We start from the raw sequence: 22,563 nt of genomic DNA, 5'->3' as shown, positions 1-22,563 counted from the left end.
GGAAGGATTGCAGGGGGCACAGTGCTGGGGGGGCTGCAGGAAGGATCACGGGGGGGCAGAGTGCTGGGGGCGCTGCAGGAAGGATCGCGGGGGGCAGAGTGCTGGGGGCGCTGCAGGAAGGATCGCAGGGGGCGCGGCGCTGGGGGCACTACAGGAAGGATCGCGGGGGGCAGGGCGCTGGGGGCGCTGCAGGAAGGATCGCGGGGGGCAGGGCGCCGGGGCCACTGCAGGAAGGATCGCGGGGGGGGCAGGGCGCCGGGGGCACTGCAGAAAGGATCGCGGGGGGCAGGGCGCTGGGGCTTCGCTTGAGGGACAGTGGGACGCTGCTGGAGTGGCAATACAGCAGAAGAGAGATAAAGAGACAATGGGAACCACGGCACGAAGTGCAGGAGGGAGGCCAGCCCGCTGGGGGTTAAGGAGGAGGGATAAAAAGTGGGGGGCAGCGAGGGAAAGGGATCCCTTCCTCTCACCCAGCTGGGGGCATTTCCCTGTGAGTCCGGGCAGCGGGTCCCGCCGCCCTGTGTGAACCCCTAAGTCCCATACACGGTGTATTAGCCAGGGCTTCTCCCGAGATCCGGGCTTCCCGGAGAGCTCTGCCCTGCATGCACACACTTGTCCCGGCAAAGCCTTCTCGGGGCTTCCAGTTCTCCCGGCCCCGGCACAGCGGCGTGGCCCTGCGGTGTACCGCGGCGCTGCTCCCCTAGAGGGCGTGTTGTTTACCGGCGATGGAGGCAGCCAGCATTTACAATCTCGCTGGGCTCCATAAAAGGGGAAGAGGCGGATCAGTTTCTCTCTCATTGAGAGGGGACAGGATTGGAAGACGGGCCATATAAAGTCGGCTAAGGAGGAGTGAGACAAAGCAGTCGGCTCGGAATTGGACTTGGGAGACGGGCTGCGCAGCAGGGATCATCTTGCGAGGGGAGCACGGAGCGCCAGGCTCCTACTTAGCTGGGTGTTTCGGTGGCTTTATTTCTTTTGGGCAAACTCACTATTTTTTGCTGCAAGAGAAAATAAGGCAACATCAATGAAGGAGAGAAGAGCGAGCCAGAAATTATCCAGCAAATCTATCATGGATCCTAACCAGAACGTGAAGTGTAAAATTGTGGTGGTTGGTGATAGCCAATGTGGGAAAACAGCTCTTCTCCATGTCTTTGCTAAGGACTGCTTCCCAGAGGTATGTCTAACCCACGCACGCTTTGTCTCCTAGTCCCGAGATGGAGCAAACCCTGTACAGCCTCTATTTTTAACCTTCACGGGTGTTTCTCTCCCGGTCAAAGTCTTTTACAATTGTGCAGACGTATCTTTGCTTGTAAACCAGCCACTGTGGTTTCAATAACTTACTCTGCAGTGGAAAAGGAAAACGATTAAATGTGGGGGAAAGTACATTTCTGAACCCAGCTGTTTGTTTCTACAACTTGTTCTCAAATGCGATGAACGATGTCAGACAGGCTTACTGGTATGTTTGTGGATTTTAAAGACAATAACGTTGTCCTTGTTTCTCTCTCTCTTATTCAGAATTATGTCCCTACAGTATTTGAAAATTACACGGCCAGTTTTGAAATTGACACACAAAGAATAGAGCTGAGTCTGTGGGACACCTCGGGTAAGAGACCTGCAGCATAGCAGATGCCTCGTGATTATTTTTGCATTCATGTCATACTTGTGACTCAGATCAGTCTCTTAATCATGAATATTAATAAGTGATTGCTAAATCTAAATATTTGCTCCTGTGTGACACAATTACCCATTGAGCTTTTACGGAATAATTCATTCTTTCAAGCAGGAATTTCAACTGCTTTCTAGTTTAATAGTCACCTATACCAGGAGAAGGCATTGTTTTAATTTGCCTCAGTTGTGTTTAGCCTCCCCCCCCCCCCCAAAAAAGTTCTTGTAGTAATTAGCCCAGCAGATGGGAGAAGGTTATTATTGCATATCATGAGACTTTCATTTTAATATTTGTCATCACTGCTGTGAAAGCCAGCAGGGGTTCTCCTTGGGTAAAACCTGATTATACAAAAACAGTGAGATTAATAGTCACGCCGATATCTGAATGGGTTTGGGGTGTTTTGCTGAAGTGTTTTTTATTTTTTTGCCTATGGGCCCAATCCTGCACACGCTGCTGCACAGAAATAGCTGTAACTCGGGCAAGGGGTGTCTGACTTCAATGGGACTACTTGGGTAAGTAAAATTTCCCAGTGTGTAACTGTGTGCAGGATTGGGTTCTAAAGCCATCAGGGGGCTATCGGGTGAAGAAGTCACCTGAGAGCAGGAACTCTGTGGTACTTCTGATGCCTGAAGGGAAGGATGTACAGCCATATGTGTAATTATAGCGGAGTACAAAGAGACCCATCCCAAACCCTTCCCCAACTTTTAGCTTGGGAGATGGGGGACAACAGTGTATGTCAAATTTTTGTTCAATTTCCCCACTACTTTACCAGGAACAAATGGCTTAGCATCTAGTCCATTCTTCCCCCTCCACCACAACCCAGTTCTGCAGCCTGCAGAGAGAGGAAGCCCTGCCCACAGCTCAGCTGCACTGCTTTTCCTCCTCTTCTACTGCAGGGTGTGTTGTGAGCAGGGCAGTGAGTCTGTGGATCCCTGACCTGACCCTCACCACAGTCACAAGATGAGAACACTGGGATCCAAGAGTGGACTCAACGGGGTTTGGGGTGGTGGTGGAAGGGAGATAAACAGAGCTTTTGGGGGACAGGAAGTGTGGAAAGGACAAACCTCCTAGAGACAACAGAACACATGATATAGGAAAGGCTTCCTGATAGGCCAGAGAGCATTGGGATAACAAGCCTCCTCGGGAAACAGAGAGCATGGGGAATCAGAGAGCATGTCAGGAACTGACCTTCTGGGAGAAATCAGAACCACAGGGCTGGAAAGGGAAGGAAAGGTGGAAATCAGGCACTGGAGAGACAGAGCTCTGACAAGAGGGGCAGATGGCTGAGAAGGGGAGGCAGGAGGTAGTTTTTTGTAGGGGGAGTGGCAGGAGAATCTTTTGAGAGTGGCAGGTGGAATGGGAGGGCACTGAACTCCAGAGCAGGGTAACAAAGGGAATGGGTAGAAATGCAGAAAGAGATCACTCAGTGAGAGGAAGATAAGGGCGTGGTAGAGAGCAACCAAAGGCAGGAAAGACAAGTGAATGTAGGAGTTGGTATCCAACACCCAGTGGTACAGAGACAATGGAATGTGGTAAAGGGACAGACCATCTAGTGAGTGGAGGGGAACATGAGTCTGAGCAGGAAACAGAGCAGCACCCACAGGGCAGCAGAATCCAAGGAAACTGAATTCAATTTATCTTCTCATTGTGTAGCCTGGGGAGCAAGTCCTCTGTCAAGAGTACTGCCTTGTGTGGCTTTAACAGAACCAGATGAAAAACAACATAGTCAAGTCCTTTTCTGGCTTGCAATAATTTTAGGACTCGGGAGACTTTGCATGAGAGCATCAAGTGCCAAAGCAAGTGGCTGTTTGTGTTGTACATGAGGCTAACATCAGGAAGGGAGTTCGGGGAAAGATAAATCATTTTCTTACAATCCAGCATTCAACTGCAAAGCAGCAGCCTTTGTGGGATTCTTGATGGAATCCACTGTAAGACTGGAACTAAACATCCCCTACTGCCTTGGTGACCGACCCTAAGGAGCACATTATTGCTGTTCACATCAATGGAGTGTTTGCCTCCAGATGTGAATGGCAGCTGTATGTGGAAGACAGCTGCATCTGGCTCTAATTCTCTTTATCTACAGAGGGATTCTCCCAGCCATTTACATGATGTGAGAAAAGGGAGAGGGGATAAAAATCTCCATTAATGAAAAGAAAAGTCTATGTTGTAATGGAAGGAGAATGAGCATGACAAGTAAAAACACAGGATATTGTTTTACATGACAGGAATGGCTATCTTAAGAATCTGTGCTCCCGGACCATCATCCCAGCTTGGTAACCCTTTACAGGACACTAGGGGAATAAAAGATAAGATGTGTGTGCACATGTGGTAATGTTAGATGAAGTCATCTGATGCTCCTATAGGATTTTTTTTTTAGTAGGTTCTTTTGTGTTCCAACTTTTGACAAAACAGAGCGCTTGTCTATTTCCCTGGCTCTGGGAGGTGTTAGACCCAATGTTAACAAGCAGGATGTTGGGGATGAGCCTTAGCCAGTCATCAAGTGGTGACAGAGAGAATATAATTTCTCCTCTCAGTTTTAAATATGGACACCAGAAAAGCAGTATTTAGGTTTTTGTTTCCCCCTTCCAACTGTGTTTCCCACTCCTGTTTCAGAAATACTGACTCAGATGCCTGGTGATGGATTCTATTTCAAAGGTTAACTGGCATGCTAATAGTTTCCCAGGGGTTCAGCTTCTCTGTATGCTGATGTCTATCTGAGGGACCTTGCATTCTCTAACTACCAGCCAAGTAGTTAGATCTGACTTTAGATCAGTAACTTCCCAACATTTTAGGGTCTGCTGTATCAGTTTATCAGATGAAGATCTCAGCTGTACAGACCTCTGCCAAACCTCCTATTCAACTGTGCCCACCCTAATTTGCCATGGCATCTAAGTGCCATGGGAGAGACTGGAACTGAGAACAGCCCAAGAGCCATTGCAAATTAGAGCACCAAGAAGTGAAAGGAGGTAGTTAGAGTTGACACATTAAGGCAGAGGAGGGGAAGCTGGGAATGACAACCACAAAAGACTGAAGTGTCAGCAGAGGTTTGAGTATCTGTGATTGGGAACCACAGCATTAGGTTAGTAAATCTGGGTTGAGGAAACTGAATAGGGCATACAATTCCTTTCTCAAATATTTTTTCTTGGCCTGATCCCTAGACAGGTGCATAGTTTATATGGATGGCCTGTCTTGATGCTGGGCCTGATGAAGGCAGCTCCTCCTCCAACATGGCAGGATGATCCTGACACTGGAAATTAAATTCATGTAAAGGGTTTTTTTTTTTTTAAATATTGGTAATTTTTGGATTTAAGATAATTGTCTTTATTCTGATTGGCTAGGTGTGGTCTCTGACTTTTTGCTGCACTATTGCCTGGAAAAGCAAGTAGTTTCATAGCCCATGCTCCATAGTATTTTCAAAAAGCAAGATGGCTAACAATACAAACAAGTAAGGGTTACAAACTTTTAGAATGTAATAAAACATATAGTACCAGGTTTGAGTTTTCATTTTCATTGCTGCTCCACAGCATAAGATAACCACTCATTGCACAAATAAACTCTACACTGTAGCTTTGTGAAGTCATAGAAAATCACCAGTGAGCAGATTTATATCGAAACATACATCTTTATTTTTATTAATTAAAAAGTAACCCATTCTTCACAGGTCAACTCCTTTGACATACAAAGGTTTGAAATCAGTGTGAACAAATAGATCAGACGTATTCATGTAATGAAATATACATTTTGCAGTATTTTAAAAAGGGAAGAAGTAGTCTTACAGGAATATATACCTGAAAATGCTTTAAAAGTCCTATGTAATACACTATTTGGGTCCTGATCAGGGAGCTAATATTTGCTTGAGTCAAAAGTGCAGGATCACAGGGTTAATATGCTTGCAATTTAAAACTAAAATTGTCAGAGTGGTAAAGCTGAAAGATCAAACTAATACTTTGTTTTGTATAAAGCATTGCTGAATGATTGATTTAGTGATTTGGGGGTTACAGGTAAAAAATGTCACATTCTGAAAACAGCCAGCTCCCATTGATTGTTAGAATAAATACTACCACAAACCTGGGCCACTCAATTTGAAAATCACACTACCAGACAAGAAGACTTCAAAAGATAAATTAACATTTTTGTCTTATCTCAAGTTCTTCTTGATTTGGTATTATTTTACAAATCTTTGTCCTGTATTTATCTGTTGAATTAGAATATAGGCCTAAACTCCCATTAAATTCAGTGGTGGCACGACTGGGACCACAGCAAAATTCAAGCTAATAAAATTATTATTTTATGCCACTGGTATATTTTTTTCAAATTATTATTGATTTCAGGTTTATATATTAAGAAAACATCTAGCATTCAATGTATTAGAAAATCACATTACAACACACTGAGACAATGACTCATGTTTAATGATGCCACTTGGAATACATTTATATATTTTACATAAAAATGATGCCATTTAGTTGACTTTGACAGCAATATACCTGAGACATTTCAAGACGACTTTATCAGTCTCCAGTATTAATTTTTAATTGTGTTAAACTGTCTTGTGTGTTTTCTTTAAACTACAGACAGCTTGCATCAAGATTCCAGGCTAACTGATTAATACCCTGTACCTCCAATTAATTGAAGTTGATGGAAGTCTTGCCATTGAGTTCTTCAAGAGCCAGATATTGCCATTTCGAGGCCTAATTCTGCTCCCATTGAGGTGAATGGCAAACCTCCAGGCGTGGATAAAGTAGAATCTCATAATCCTGCCTCAGGGTGGTATCAGACCCCAGTGTTAGCACTGGTTTTGGTTACATATAAAACTGCCCAATATATAATGGTAAATATAATGTATGGTCTAGGACCACAACTACAAAACAGTGGGCACCACATACTGGATGTTTGGAAATATTTTAAAGCCAAGCATAAATTTATTTGGAAAGTTTTTAATGAATTTCCAAGATCATCAAAGTCTAAAAAAATATGGGGTTAGGACATTATATGTTTAAAAACGTGGATGAGGTAGGAAGAAAGATTATCTAAAATATTTTCTGGTGCTGTCTAAACCTGTAAGTCTTTATAAGGATTAAAATTACTCCTAATGTAAAGAAAAATGCCTGTTAAAATGAGATTTAACTAGTATAGAACTACCAAGCCTTTTTTTCAAATTAGTGCTATCTGGTTGCAATATCATTTCATTAGAAATTATTTCACTCTGTAGTGATATTGTATGATAGTCTCTAGCCAGTTAGGGTGTAATATGTTCATTTTGCTAAGCAGAATATTTCAGAGGAATATTCCATTTGGCAGCTGAAGAACCTTCACAATGTTATGTCATGGAAAGTATGATGAGTAGCTACACGTCACAGACTTCTTTCAGTCCATCGTTCATACATCAAACTTTAAATATATCCTGTTAGCAAGTTTTTGCCTCCTTACATTAAAATTACTTTTTTTAATTCAAATTTCTTATTTGTACAGCAAAAAGCTGCAAAGCAGTAAGACCATTTGGGGCTTTAAATATATGTCTGTCTTTCTCTCCATGTCTAACTATAGACTGTAGGTCATTTTTGTAGCATACATATGAAGGTTGAAATGTGGACTTTGTGTTGAACACTCTAATAAAATAATTCTCTACAGGACCAGAAATAGTACTGCAGTGCTGGATTAGCATATAATTAAATCCAGAAGGGCCTTAGAGCTTCAAACAAATTAGCTTTACTGTGATTTGCATGTGCACAGTGTGCTTGGTGTCTGTGTAGAAATGTAGCATTAATTACGAAGAAGATCTTTCCACTGAACCGTTTTGCAAAATATATAAATTAGAGTTGTAACATATAAGAATTGCATTTAATAGAGACAGGGCCGGCTCTAGGCACCAGCTAAACAAGCTGGTGCTTGGGGCGGCACATTTTTAGGGGCGGCATGGCCGGCGCCAAAATGCCACCCCTAAAAATGTGCCCCCGCCGCCCTAGCTCACCTCCGCTGCCGCTCGCGCGCCGCTACTCGCCCTCCCTCCCAGGCTTGAGAGCCTGGGAGGGAGGGGGAGAAGCGGCGCTCGCGCCGCGGCCACTCGGAGTCTCCCCCTCCCTCCCTCCCTGCCTCCCAGGCTCTCAAACCTGGGAGGGAGGGGGAGATCCCGAGCGACCGCGGCGCGCGAAACAGCCGTTTCGCGCGCCACTGCTCTCCCTCCCTGGCTTGAGAGCCTGGGGGGAAGGGGCAGAGTTGAGGCGGGGGTGGGGGTAATTAAAAAACGGGGGGCGGGGGGCAGCCAAAATTGTTTTTGCTTTGGGCAGCAAAAATCCTAGAGCCGGCCCTGAATAGAGAACCAACAAAAGCAGAAAGCACCATAGAGGTATTTCAGGGTTTGAAATCTTTGTCTTTCCGATCACCTACTAATTGGTCAAGTTGGGGCTTATACTCTTTGGTAATAGTTGAAAAACACATAATTTCCACATAATTTGTTTATTTTTTTTAAAAAGTATTGTCGATAAATGGGAAATGGAAAAGATTTATAAGGGGTCAGGGAAAAGACCAGTAATTAAAGAATATTTTTTGCTTAGAGTGAAAGATTGCTAAATCCATAAATACACTAAATTATTGTGAATGCTTGTAGTACTTCTTGCATTTGGAGATAAATCATTGAATTCTGCTACATAATAAATAAAATGGCCTTCATTTCCCCAAAATCGTTCACTGAAGTATTAAAAGAAGGATGCCAGCAAGAGAGATTCAATGAAGTGTGTACTTCTTATAGTTACCACCACAGTTTTTGTAATTTTTAACACATAAAGCTAGTAACTAGACAGTTCAGGGAGTTGATATGGGATAATGCAATCCTTCACCTATGGGTCACTGGTTATTTGACCGATCAAAAAAAAAAAAGGGCCACAAATTGCTAACATCTGATGGCTGTTTGGTGGTCTGTAAGAAATGAAATAATGCTACTGCACCAGTGTCATGTATTCCATACAACATGAAATGGCATCCTATGGGCAGTCTCAGTAGAGCAGCCAAGAGTTACATTGAGCAAGAACAATGAACTACCTAGAGTTGGTCCCTCCCAGGTAGTTAGGGTTAAGCCACATTGTTTAGGCAATGTGTGGAAAAGCTTTGTGTGTTCTGTGGATAAACAGAGGATTTCAGTAGCCAGTAACAGTGATCTGGCATCTTACACTATCACTAATATCCTGCTCCAGCAAAGCATTTAAGCACATGCCTAATTTTATTAAAGTTATTGAAAGCACTCACTTGCTTAATTTTAATCATGTGCTTTGGTGCTTTTCTGGATCAGGGCCTAAATGTATTTTTAAAATGCTAATGAATATGAGTTTTGCTCATTTCTGTATGAAACGTAAGATCTTAAATAGGCAGCTATTAAAATATTTAGCCAATTCAGGCTTAAGCTATTTATGTAATTTGCCAAATAGAACTAAGAAATAAAAAATGCTGTTGGAACCAATCTCTGCCACAGAATAAGATGAACATGTACTCTGTCAGCCAGTTTTTGGATAAAATGTAAAATTGTTGAAATTAGCCCTGACAAAAATGCTTGTGGTTGCCACCAATCTGCTCTAACAAACTTAAAATAAATAAATGTAGAGTTTTGATGGGAGTATGGCAGCTCTGTTTGTGAATTCTCCTCCTATTCTCTGCTCTTGGCATCGTTTCAGATTGGTACTAACTTGAGAAAAAGATTGAACAGAGTGTTATTGAACTGTATTCAGAAGGTCTGTGTAGACTTGATTCACATTCCTAAGATTCCTTAGGTTCTGAGAATTTTATTTGGAATAAATGATGAAATGTTACATTTAATTGAGTCATGCAGTTAGGTTCTTAGTTGTTCTTTACTTGTGAAATCACAAAGATTTGGTTATTGCTGCTGAATGAAACCAGTAAATATATTTCTTCTGTGGAAACATTCCACACCGTCAATATTTTAAAAGATTCCTATTCGTTCTACCACACACTTCCTCAGAGAAAAGAATGTGTCAAGTATATCTAGTTTACAACCAAACTGACAGATCACACTTAACTATCTTAGTGTTCAGCATTTTAACATGAGAGACTCAAAAGGAAACAACATCAAAAAACAAAACATCTGGAGTTGGTATGGTGAGTGGAATCACTAAGCTGAATTTAGTAAGTGCATGCCTTCGTATGCATAAATGCATATTTATGCACATATATGGTATATATTGTATCATTGAGGAGTAGTGACTGAGCAGTTAGGTATGTGTCTAAGAAATTAGTTTCTGGGTGAGGCTCTTTAAGATTTCTCTTTAGCTGGCAACTTTTATCTTTCCAAATATTAATGATCTTCAAGACAAAGGGCTAATCCTGCTCTTACTTGTCTGAGCCATGCTGAGGGGGAGGAAAGCTGGGAGCCATGAAGTGGTTCACACAACTAGCTAGTGAGCACAGTGCAGGATGGCTGGGGATGGAGTTTGTGATACAGGACGCTTTTCTGCTGTTCTACAAAACAGTATAGGTCTCCTGTTAGCATATCCGTGACGTACCACAGAATATCTGCCGAGGACTGGGAGCCCGGCCATGCAACCTATCTGGCAGATCATTCCCTGGAGGCTCTGGAGTGCTGGCAGATTTAACAGTAGGGACAGGTATTGGTGGGGAAGATGTCCCCATCACAATACCCCTTTACAACATAGAACAGGATTTGTAAGAAAAGAATGTATTTTATTGATACAATTGGCACAGCAGAAGCATAATACGTATATTGGAGCGAACTCTTCCCTTTAATTTCAATTGAGTTTCACCATGGATGAATTAGTCCTAATATGTCTTATGTAGAAAGCTAAAAGCATTTGCTCTGCTTTTTTTGGGGTGGGTGGGGGGAGGGCATATGATTGTTTCCTTCTTTGGTATACTTATCCATATGATTTACTCTGGATTTTTCCTTTTTGAAAGGCCAGCTAAGGTGAAATACTAGTCCAGTACATACAATGTCAGGTCTTCTGATGCAATAATAGATATAAAACATAGTGTCGCTGTGATTGAGAGCCCACAGATATCAAAATATTACACAAAGGGGGTTAAATAAGCAACTGTTGAAACTATTTTGTAGGACACAGAAATCTAGAGGCAAAATATGGGCCTTGTGCATTCCACAAAGAGGCCAAATTTAGCTCTCCTTTACACCAGAGTAAATACAGAAATTCAGCTGAAGCCAATGTAATTTTTTCAGATTTATACTGGTATAACTGAGAGCAGGACTTGGCCCAGTATTTTGAATATTTACTTTGTCAGGTCTACTATATCTGATATCTTTCCTCTAGTATTTTGTTTAATTTGTTTGTCAAAGAGTGCTAAAAGTTTTTGAAGAGCTGCATTCTGAAGCTATGAATATTCATTCATTCATTCATTGTGGGATTGACATTGTTTACAATTCTTCTGGGGGAATTTTTGGAGGGGAAGCCCAGTTTCGTCAAACTATCTTCTTCTACCTAGTTGGGTAATGCTTCGTTGCCCATATGTTGCTCCTAATTTCAAAAACAAAATTCCTAGAATTCTTGCAGTTCTCTTCTGGCATAAGCTGTCCAGCTGGAGTGCACTGTGATGTGTTCTCACTGTTTCTCTTACTACCTTGTGTAATAGCATGAACTGTTTTTCTTTCAGGGAGAAACTTACGGAATTTTTCTATTCTGGTTAATCATGATAGTTTTTGAGCCTTTGAGATAACTTACAGTCAATTAGCTGTGGATAATTTGAAGAAAATAAGGGATCTAATTAGCTGATGAATCATACAACACATTTTTAAAAAAAATATTATGCTATTGTCTCAAAAAAATGTCATATGCCATCTTTTTAGGTCCATGGAATGGAGAAATACGGAAACTTAATTATTTGTTTTATGTCATAGCTTTTCTTAAGCTATAGATATACCTTTCTTAAATCAAGCCCACAATTCAGTCCATGGGACTACTCATGTGCATAAGAACCCTGCTGAATCAGAGCCCTAATGAGTGAAGTTTTAACAGGTCTAGGGCCAAATTCTCTGCTAATGAAGATAGATGAAATTCCATTGAAGTCAATGGATATGCACCTATTTATACTAGCATAGAATTTGGCCTGTAGTCACCTATCTCAGAGTCCTTTAGTCAATACCTATTATGGCCACATTCCTACAGAGATTTATGCTCATGCTTAACTTTACACACTGAGTAATTTCAGTGAAACTAATGGTGCTACTCACAGTGTGTAAAGCTTACCCCACGTATAAGTCTTTGCAGGGTTGGGCCTATGTTTATATCACATACGTTTACTGGAGTAACTTCTGTACAGTATCCTAAGGCTTTCTTTCATTGAGCAAACACCATTTTATTCTAGTCTTGACCATTGAAGACACCTTTAAAATATGCAATGGTGGTCCGTCCTGCTGTTGTTGAGAGGCCTATGTGCTAACATGGGGGGATTCCTTCCAACTAGGCTTCTGAAAAACATTAAGATCTCCCAACATTCGCCCAAGGCTCATTGAATATACTGCTTTTGAAGACTGAAAGTTTAGTCCAGCTTCTGGAGGGGTCCAGAAGTAGAGTACAAAGTATGTGTGAAAGAGCCTTCTTTCTTGAGAATACCTGCTGATTTTTGCCAACTCCGGGGATTCAGTCAGTTCTGATAAACAGCTGAGAGACATCCAAACTTTTAGAATCATTGGCGTAAGAGATGGAAAAGACATGTTAGGTCACCCAGTCCAGCAATGGGTAATGGCTCCCACACTTTCTGATTTTCTGTAGAGTCATAAAAGAAAGAGACACAAAAGGCCCATTAGGTCACACAAGCCTTTGGTGGGGTCATACCCAAACCCAAACTTTTCTGAGACATGCCTGTCACTAGCTCCGTACTCTATCCCAGACCTGATTTCACTCTTTGGGCTGTCAGGGAGTGTCACAGCTGCTTTCAAGCTTGCAAAAGAAGTTTAATCACTGGGCTACTAACCTGATTAACTACCTGAGGAAGAAATCGCCCTTATTTAGGACTAGGCCCAAGAAGGAATTGGAGTATGGAGAAGTGAGCACCAAAAATAACCTTGGAAATGTAGTATGTTTTGGAAGGAAGGATAGTGACCTGCCATTCAAGAGCTTTACTGTAAACCTTCTGAATAAGTTTGCATGACTGCAGAAGAAAAAGGAATATTAAGCAATAAAATAATTTCTTTTTTCTGGACAGGGTCTCCTTATTATGACAATGTCCGCCCGCTTTCCTATCCAGATTCCGATGCTGTCTTGATTTGTTTTGACATCAGTCGGCCAGAAACCCTTGACAGTGTGCTAAAAAAGGCAAGTGTATGGGGAATATATTTTTTTATTTCAAAACTATTTATAAATAGAATCTGTTTTTAAAACTCTGAAATGTGTCACTATTTTCAAGTGTATAATCTAGCACTTTGCAGAGCTAGAATTTTCGTCCATCGTTTGAGAAGACTGAAAAATACTCAGAAGAAGAGGCATTAGGGAAGTGGAATTAAGTAGAATATTCACTCCCAAAAGCCCTTTGCAAGTATTTTAGGGGCATGTCATGTCAAAAGAAGGAGTGGAGCCATGAAGAAGCTGCCTTTCAAGGCATGCTCCTCTAGCAAAGGGGATTAAAGACTCTATAGCAATTTGCATTGGCACAGTTAATACTAGTCTGCCCAGCATTAAGACTTCCGCCATAGCTTTTACTCCACATTATAGGGGTGGTGATATGCAGTCAGAGTGGAAGAGCCAGTGACAACATGACTCCTGGGGAAGGGGACTCAAAGCAGTGTGGAAGTGCAGGCCTTCCTTTCAGATGCTCCATGGTCTGCAGGATTAGTGCATGATTTCTCAGGCTACATCTACACTACGGGGGGGGTCGATTTAAGATACGCAAATTCAGCTACGCGAATAGCGTAGCTGAATTCGGCGTATCGCAGCCGACTTACCCCGCTGTGAGGACGGCAGCAAAATCTACCTCCGCGGCTTCCCGTCGACGGCTCTTACTACCACCTTCGCTGGTGGAGTAAGAGCGTCGATTCGGGGATCGATTGTCGCGTCCTGACGGGACGCGATAAATCGATCCCCGAGAGGTCGATTTCTACCCGCCGATTCCGGCGGGTAGTGTAGACCAGGGCTCAGCAAAACTAAAGCTCAGCTACGTTTGAGGGCCAGGCACCTGCCCCTTTGTGACTTCTCAGACCTCTCCCCTTTCTTGGTGCAACATGAATCAAGAATTCTGCAATGTTAACTTTAGAGTTTACTGACTACTTTGTCCGCTAATACAATTTTTTCCATGGAGATTAGGAGTTAGGCCATTTTTGTTTTTCCTCCTTTATTTGAATGGATTTGAAAGTAAAATAACTCATTTTCTTGTCTGAGCATCACCATCACTGACAATGTCAACAAAAGTGTGGGAACAGGTTGGTTTTTTTTGTTAACGTGTCTTCCTGTCTGGCTCTCCGTGTACGGAACACACAATATTTTAGATCCTGAATAAACAGTGGGTACTGTGTTCTCACTTGTTTACAGAAGTGTGGTAGATTTTTTTTTTTCAATACACATGTAAAAATTAAAGTGTTCCCCATTAAATGTTAATGATTCTATGATTTGACAGATTTAGGCTGAAGAGAACACTATGAAAAACACCATTATGAGTTTATGTCCATGTTCACATACAGTATTTGCACAAGATATACAGTACACTATTGTGTATTCAGGATTAAGCATATTATTTGATCACCACAAATTGATTCTCCACAGATTAAACAGATTTTTTACAGTGCTCAAATAAAGCCATGAGTCAATATATATGATTATCTTTAATATGTTTTATATTTGTCTGAGACCTGTTTGTAATTCGTCATTTGAGGAACTGTTTGAATTAGCTAATGGCAACACCCTTTGTTATTTCTACTGCAATGTGGGTAAAGCCAGTGAATCATAGGGTGAGAGAATGAGATTGTATACTGTTTATGGATTGTAGGCGGGATCAGGGCATGGCTCTGACAATCCTTACTCACATGAATGGACATTTCAATTGAAGTCAGCAGGACTAGTGGGTGGGTAGTGGTTGCAAGATCTGCCCTAGATTGGAAGCTGCTAGTTCATATGCTCTTAAATCATCGAAGTCTACTTGTAGCATGGTTACAAGTTAAACGAGTACCGATGTAATGTATTTATGTAAAAAATGGTTTTTGTGACTTACCAAACTCTAATCCTGTTTCCATTGCCTCTTTTCACTAGCATGCTTTAATTAATCTAAATAATGTACTGCATTAGTATAGTAACAAAATAATATTTTACAGTGGAAAGGTGAAATTCAGGAATTTTGTCCTAACACCAAAATGCTTCTGGTGGGTTGCAAGTCTGATCTGCGCACAGATGTGAGCACATTAGTGGAGCTTTCCAATCACAGGCAGACACCAGTATCATATGATCAGGTATGTGTCATGTCTCATTCTTTCCACTTGTTACTTGGTGGTGGTGGGAAATATGCAGTTCGGTAACATTGCATTCACTTTTAAGAGAAACAGCACTCCCTCTGCACTGAGCTTATTTACATTAAAATAGTTAGATACATGCTGTTACCTAATGATCACCACAGGTGAGTCTGAAAGCACCAGAGGCTGTGTATTCTCTGCCTGCAGAATTCACATGTTCCTGCAGACTTGTGTCCCAGAAGTATAAGCTGTCACATAAATATGTTTCTAGCTCTAATGGTTGCAGAGAAAATCTTTAAAAAGTGAACTGAATGTAAACTAATGCAGTCCTTTTGCTGAGTCTATAGGCAGCCTGACACAGCACTCTATTAACGCGCACTAGGGAACTTTCAGTCTGGGCCAGCAGGGTCTACCCAGACCACTTAATGTGCAACATGTTGTGCTTTGAATTCACACACCTCTCGTGTGCATTGCCGCTCATGTGGAAAAAGACCTTTAACTACAAGCAACACAGTGCAATCAGCGCATCAACCTGGTCTTTAAATTTGAGTGCCCAAATCAGGGATCAAGGAAGCTCTGATGCTCACTTTGCTAATGTCTGTTGTACATGCAAAGCTGAGTTTTGGTGAACCCCAACATTAGGGCAGATTTAGTGGTTGGTTTAAGTCCTTAAAAGTAAATTGTTCCATATATAGTGAAATGGTGGCTCATTTTTCACCCAATACTGTACTGTCAGTGTAGCAAACGTATAACAGGGCACCAAGGTGCTGTGATATACAAAAGCAACTTTAATTTTCCTCATATCTCACTACTCCAACACATTTTCTTTGCTTTATGAATTTAAAAAGTGCTTTGATGTTTAACAAACTTTAAAATGTAAACCAAAAGTCTGGCAGAAACTGTTAAATTATCACAACAAAAATACTCAGTTTTTCTTTATTTAGAACATTTTGTGTTTAAAATGATCAGAGAAACATTCTGTTGCAAATTTTGGCCAAGATTCTTTTCTCATCTGCATGGTGCATATGCATTCTTGATGCCAAAGTTCTGCCCTTCCAACATGCTTGGACTCTAAAGTGTGTCCTGAGGATGTAACATCAGAACTGAGATCAGCAGTGTGAATCTAAGAACCCGGACAGAGTAGAGTAGCGCTATCATGTATTTCTTACAGTATAACTGGGGTATGCAACACAGTTGTACATGGGGTATTAGGAAACACTGGTATGATCCATGTAGTTTATCTTTATTATTCTGAATTAAATTTTAATTCTCTCTTTGCTGAGGGTGTTTTCACTGACAGTTCTTTTAATATATAGCTGAAAGAGAATTTATTTTAGAGTATGGTGCGTTGTTCAGCCATACTGCCTCTGATTGTATAGCCATTTACATGAGGAAAGTGCATGCCTGTTGCTCAGTAACTGAGGACTTACAAAAGACTGTAAATAAAGCATTATAATGGTATAGTGTCAGCTTGTTAAAATGCTGGTTAAGCACAGCGTGTTTGGTAATGCAATATGCAGGCTTTCCTCTCTAGTTCATTGATTTGAATCCAGCCCACGTTGACCGAGACCAAATGTTGATACCATCTGATCATTGTTTGATAGGTTACCTGAAAGGGTTGGGAGTGGGGGCCAATTTGCTAGCAGAACATTGTGCACATCACAAAAGCTGCCACCACCTCAAATGACTCTTCGTTGGCAGTTTTAGAGGAGAGGCTAGAGACTGAGTGGCTTTCTCCAGCTTAGAAGTGACCTTTCCGGGACAGAGGCACATTGATGTGGACACAGTGGCAAAATGAGAACAGACACATGCCTGGAATTAGGTGGCAGGCCGCAATATACAGGGAAGGTGCACTACCCTCCCACGACCCATACTCTTCTATGCCAGAATGTAATTGGTTCCGGTGAGGGGTTACAGGACTCCTTACCATATAATCCAGAACGCAGGGTAGGCTCTCCTCAGCCTACCACCCAGGACTCAGTTCTCTCTGAGTCTTAGCACCCTCCCCACTGCGAGGGGAACAGAGGGTGCAGCAGGATGGGGACCTCAGACCATGAGTGACACATGGTCTCACCCTATCACATGAGCCCAAGCCCACCACCAAAATCCCAGGACTTTTACCTCTGAGAACCGTTCATTTTATTATCTTCACCGCACTGGAAACTGTCTGCAAGTTGCAACGAATAAACAGTTCCACTCCAGTACCTCAGTTTGATACTAAGCATGTCCCTACTTAACTCACTGGAAGAGAACCAAGAGAGGCTCCAAGTGGCCCCTGCACCAGCTTAAATCCTGGGAGCAGGGGAATGCTGGCCAGTCAGAATCCCTCTCTCCAGATGACCAATGGGTTCTAGGGACTCCCAGGGGGAGGAGATACATATTGGCCCTTGGTTAGTGTCTCCCGCCCTTACTGCTGGGATGGTCCCCCTTTCACTGCTGGCCCCATTAAGTTCCCCCACCCGCTGATGCGGGTGGGTAGCATTTGACAGGGCTGTAAGGAAGAGCTGCTGCTGCACAACAGATGCCTTTTCTGTGCAGAGATAAGGATTTGATTTTTCAGGCAGTCAGTCCAGTACCTTTCAGAATGAATACAAGAGTCTCCCAAACCAAAAAGTACAAATTTTCTGAATAGGAAAAATCAGTAATGTTTTTGTTTTCAGGTATAGACAGGCCATTGTCCTTATCATATATAGCTTTCAAATTATGTGTATTTCCTCACAGGAAACAATTCTTAGATATGTGTATAATACATTTTGAGTGCATATCCCTATCCGTATTTTGCAAAAAACCTAATGAGTTGCTGTGTGTCACTTTGCTGTCTTAGATTTGGTTTTCACACAACATTATGTATGCAAACAGTGCTGAAAAATAACCGGATGGTTTACTTTGGCTTTGTACAAAACCTCCTTATTGATTGCCGTTTCTTTTTCTCCCCCCCCCCCCCCCGCCCAGGGTACAAATATGGCCAAACAGATTGGAGCAGCCACTTACATTGAATGCTCAGCCTTACAGTCAGAGAACAGTGTAAGAGACATTTTTCATGTTGCCACGTTGGCATGTGTAAACAAAACAAACAAAAATGTTAAGCGGAACAAATCACAGAGGGCAACAAAGCGAATTTCACACATGCCTGGCAGGCCAGAACTATCTACAGTTGCTACAGATTTGCGAAAGGACAAAGCAAAGAGCTGCACAGTGATGTGAAGGATCGAGGTTTCCTTAGGAAGAAGGAAGAGACAATGTGTTCAGGAAAGGTGAAGACTCAATGAAGTACACAGCCAAAGTGGTATATAATGTGTGGGCTTAAGTCAAGACTTTAAAGGATACTCTTCACCTTTTGTGTGAGATTGTATTTAGGGATTCAGCATGTAGACTAAGCAGTGGGAAGAGATGGATCTGAATGAGATGGCTGTCAAAAATGTTACATGGAAGAAATGCCAAAAAAGGAAAATATTTGAATGTGCTAGAGAAGAGGAGGAAAAGTAGCACCTCAGAGAAAGAAGATGTCCTTGACAGTGCTTGTTTGTTTTCTTAAAGATCTGTTCCTGGATACCTACTTTGATTTAATTAAAATAATATGTTAATGTTCCTTTTTAAAAATAAATTAATTAAAGATGTTAATAACACATCCTCATCATTGGGGAACTAGCCCCATGACCTTACAGTTAGTTTTGCCACAGGATATGATCTAATTTCCTTGTAGCTCATCATTAAAATGGAAATTATATCAAGAACCATGGGTCATCCGGAGGAAAACATTGAATATGAAAAGCTTGGAAATTATGCCTTCCTGAGATGGCTGCACAAGCTAAATTGGAACATGTTAATGACGAGAACCTTTTGAGACTTCCCATTATTATAAGTGCCCTAGCACAACAAAAATTAGACAGATCAAGTAGAAAAAAATTATCTGCTTGTTACAGAACTTTTCAAAACATTGACTATTTCTGTTCATCATTGTGATTGTACTTAAAAAGTAATGCTCTTAAACTTTATTGTTTTACATCTTCTGTGTAAAGATATGATGTACTGTATGGATATGTCATTGTAAGTTGAGTTGCAAAATCAGATGAAAGGTGCTATCAGTGATGATTACAAATGATCCTCAGTTTAAAACATAATTCTTACAGCCTTAATGCCCAATCCTGTTTAGGTGCTGAGAATCCTCAGCTCCTAGTCTTCGGGAGTGGAGGTGCTCAGTTCTTCCCAGGCCCTATGGCTGTGTAATGGAGAAGTGCTATTCTGTGTTATGGTTCTCTGCAACTATGTTTAAGCAAAAATAACAGTACACACATGAGCCAACATAGCCAAGTTATCTTGTATATGATACATTCTAACAGGGCTGCATTTGGTGACCGTCTCTTATTTCAGATTTCATTTTCTTATAATGAGCGCTGTAAGGAAATGGGGCCTTAAGGAGCCCCCAGTGGAAACTGGATACTATTTTAATCCTAAAGGACTAATATGTGCATATCCAGACAGTGGTCATTAAACATTACTTCAGTGAACCGGATTCAGTCAAATTATTTTTCACTTGCTGATTACTATACTTACATGAAATAAATCAATCAGCCTTTAAAATAAGTTGCAGATGTTTACTGACCAATTATTGTCATGGCTTCTTTTTAAAAGGATACTCTAAGCTCTGACCAGTGTTGCTCTAGCTTGTTGAAAACAAGCATTCTTTTCCAGTGATAATGCTTCATTTTTGAAGTATTAAAGTGGTGTTTGCTTTAAGCTGTGGCAGGGTAGAGGATGATGGTAATTAAAACACTCAGTCCTACGTGTTACCAGCACTTTGCTTTGTTTCTGCAAAAAAGAAAAAAAATACCATTCCAGTCATTTCCCACAAAAACCCCCAGACATTTTACCACCATATATGCTTTTGATCGATGCAACAATATGCTTAGGGCAGTATTACAAAATAGCTGGCAAGTGCTTTCTGTATTTAAGTATTGTAAAAAGAAAATAAGTTATAACTGTTATAAAACAGGACATTCATTACTTCTCTTTTTTTAACGTTGAAGTCACTTTGTATGTTTGATTAATGTTTCTGCAGTATTTATTAAAATATCTTTTTTCTTTGAATAAAAAATAATAACCAAGTCTTAGTGTAAATGACCTGTGTGGCCAGTTCACTGTAATTTGTGTTTGTTTTCCTGACATTACTGTACTGAATAGTATGCTGTGTACATCTTGGAGTTTTTATGCAGTCTGAATGAAATTGTGACCTATCCTTGTTGCCTCTCATTTAAGTTATGCCATTTTGGTATGTTGCCATTTAGAATTGTGTGTGTTTATTGGGTTACTTTGTCTGAATCACATTTCCAGAAAGTTACAGAGAGATGGCAGGGAGTAGAAGGGGAGTAAACTGGTGCAAATAAGTGAAATACATTCTCCTTTTTGTCCTTTAAAAAACTGAATGCATGTTAAGGAAGCTTCCAAACATTCACAGTTTGTCTACACTACAAAGAAAGGTGTGTTCCTAACTCATTTTAGCTAACCCGGGTTAGCTAACTTGGATTAAAATAGCCGTGGAGACATGGCAGCTTGCTTTTAATTCAGGTTACCAGCTGGAGTTCAACCCCAGGCTTCTCTGTTGGCTTTAACTTGAGCTGATATTCTGAGTTTAAAACAGAATACCAAAATATTTTGCAGTGTAGACATATCCTTAGACTGCTGTAAGTTGTGAGTCTGCACTTTCTGCAGAATTTCCTATTTTCCACTGACCTTGGCAGCAATAGGTGGGTTAATCTTTTGACTGTGATGAAACATTCTTCACTGATTGCTCTGTATTAAGTAAAACCAGACTTTTCTTTAGCATTAGGCATGCATGTCATCTCTCATCACTATATGACATATTTATAGTGGCCTCTGAAGGAAAAACTCCCACTCCACAAGGGAAGGTTGAGTTTCCAAGCTTCCTCTTAACATATTTCAGGATAATGGTGGAACAGTGAGAGTGAACTCCTGACTCCATTCAAGTTAATGGACTTTGTCACTAACTTCAGTGGGGTCAGGATTTCACCCTGAATGAATTCTTAAAACTACCCCCACTTGAGGAGCAGCAATTGCTTGAAAGTCAGACTCCATTTCCAATAGTCACATTTGTTCCTCTTCTCTAACTCTAGTTCCTTTTATTTGTGGGATTACAATTTAATAATATTAATCATGCTGGACCAGCCTTATGGTTGGAAAGTCCTTAACCAAGAGTTAGCTGAAGCTAATAGGAGAAGAAATTAGGTTCTGAGTTGTGTCCTCAAATCCTACAAAAAAACAAGCCGTGAGTTGGTTTAAGTTTCTTTAAAGTTGCCAAGGGTTCCAAAGCAGTTGACTATCTTGTTAGTGTTTAAGGTTGTTCTATATCATGGGGAAAGGGTTGTCATATGCCATCTCCCAGGGTATTCAAAGTAAAGCTGAAGATGTATAGAAAGGTGGATTTGATAATCCTTTCTTTAATTGTATATATTGAATGAAATACTGAATCTGTGAATGTTATCATTTAAAACATGGGTCTCTATTCATAGGATCCTGTACTTTAGTTTCTTGGCAGTCAAAGCACACAGGAGCTGGTCATTGGTGCACACATGGAAAAATATTTTTCATTAATATTGAAACTATGGTTTAAAAAAGTTGGAGAAAGCGGCGGGAGGAAGCACCTGGCACCTTTTTAAGAAACTATTTCATGAAAAGCCAAGTAACTTGCATTCTATATTTTAAGCCAAGAAAAACGATCAACAGAAAAGTTTTGCTTTTCTCAAATGGAATAGCTGTGGTTAACAGTATGTACAAAAGTAGAATCCACATCAGTAACAAAGCAAATGTTTTGTCTGCTTTTCAAGGACTTGAAGTTTGTAAAATTATCATCCCTTTCAAACCTATAGTTAAAGAAGTGGTAAATCACAAGGTCTTTTATTTGTAATCTCTGGTAAGTGTCTTTTGGTAAGATGTTTTTCTTAAGTGCCATTTTGGTCCTGGGAAATACATTTGGCAGATTTGCATTTGTTAGTCCATTCCCAAAAAACACTTGGCTTCTGCCTCTGTATTCTTCTATTGCGCAACTGGGTTATGCAATCATTTACAGTAAATGAATCATCTTACTAGATACATAAACAGCAGAAAAATATCAAAGGGGCCACAAGAGAACAGTGCTGCTAAACACTGCAATATTTTATGATGCTGAACTAGAATTGACAATGGAATTAGGTGGCTGTAAGGAACAAAGAAAGATCACCAGGTTGAATATGTGCTATTCAGCAAACATTTACTGTATATAAAAAGACCTAGACAACCTGTCTGTAAGACAGGAATGACTAGTCAGTTACCAGTCATCAGAGTGGCAAGAGTGAGGCAGAGAAAAACCTCAGACTGTTTTACGATTGCTGGATGAATTCAGGTCAACTCAGCAAAAGTGAAATTTTAAAAAATAGGCCAATCATTCTTGTATAGACCATTCTTGTATAGACCTCCCTCCACCTGTGGTGGACTT

General features: G+C 40.9%; 1 protein-coding gene across 1 annotated transcript; it reads left to right on the top strand.

The window, feature by feature from the left end:
- The first annotated feature begins 1,024 nt into the window (after positions 1-1,024).
- On the top strand, positions 1,025-18,278 carry RND3 (Rho family GTPase 3). The gene is made up of 5 exons (XM_065413440.1): positions 1,025-1,174; positions 1,516-1,603; positions 12,845-12,954; positions 14,940-15,074; positions 18,027-18,278. The coding sequence occupies exons 1-5, from the start codon at positions 1,025-1,027 to the stop codon at positions 18,276-18,278; spliced, it is 735 nt and encodes a 244-aa protein (XP_065269512.1).
- The last annotated feature ends 4,285 nt before the right edge of the window (positions 18,279-22,563 follow it).

Source organism: Emys orbicularis, chromosome 11 (assembly GCF_028017835.1).
Source record: "Emys orbicularis isolate rEmyOrb1 chromosome 11, rEmyOrb1.hap1, whole genome shotgun sequence".
Taxonomy (NCBI): Eukaryota; Metazoa; Chordata; order Testudines; family Emydidae; genus Emys; species Emys orbicularis.
Note: the sequence above shows the minus strand (reverse complement) of the source record. Positions and strands in the feature narration are given on the sequence as shown.

Bases quoted from the DNA above. Each gene is read 5' to 3' on its own strand.
- RND3 (XM_065413440.1), top strand. From the start codon at position 1,025: ATGAAGGAGAGAAGAGCGAGCCAGAAATTATCCAGCAAATCTATCATG. The intron at 1,175-1,515 runs GTATGTCTAACC...TCTCTTATTCAG, and splicing joins CTAAGGACTGCTTCCCAGAG to AATTATGTCCCTACAGTATT. The intron at 15,075-18,026 runs GTATGTGTCATG...CCCCCCGCCCAG, and splicing joins CACCAGTATCATATGATCAG to GGTACAAATATGGCCAAACA.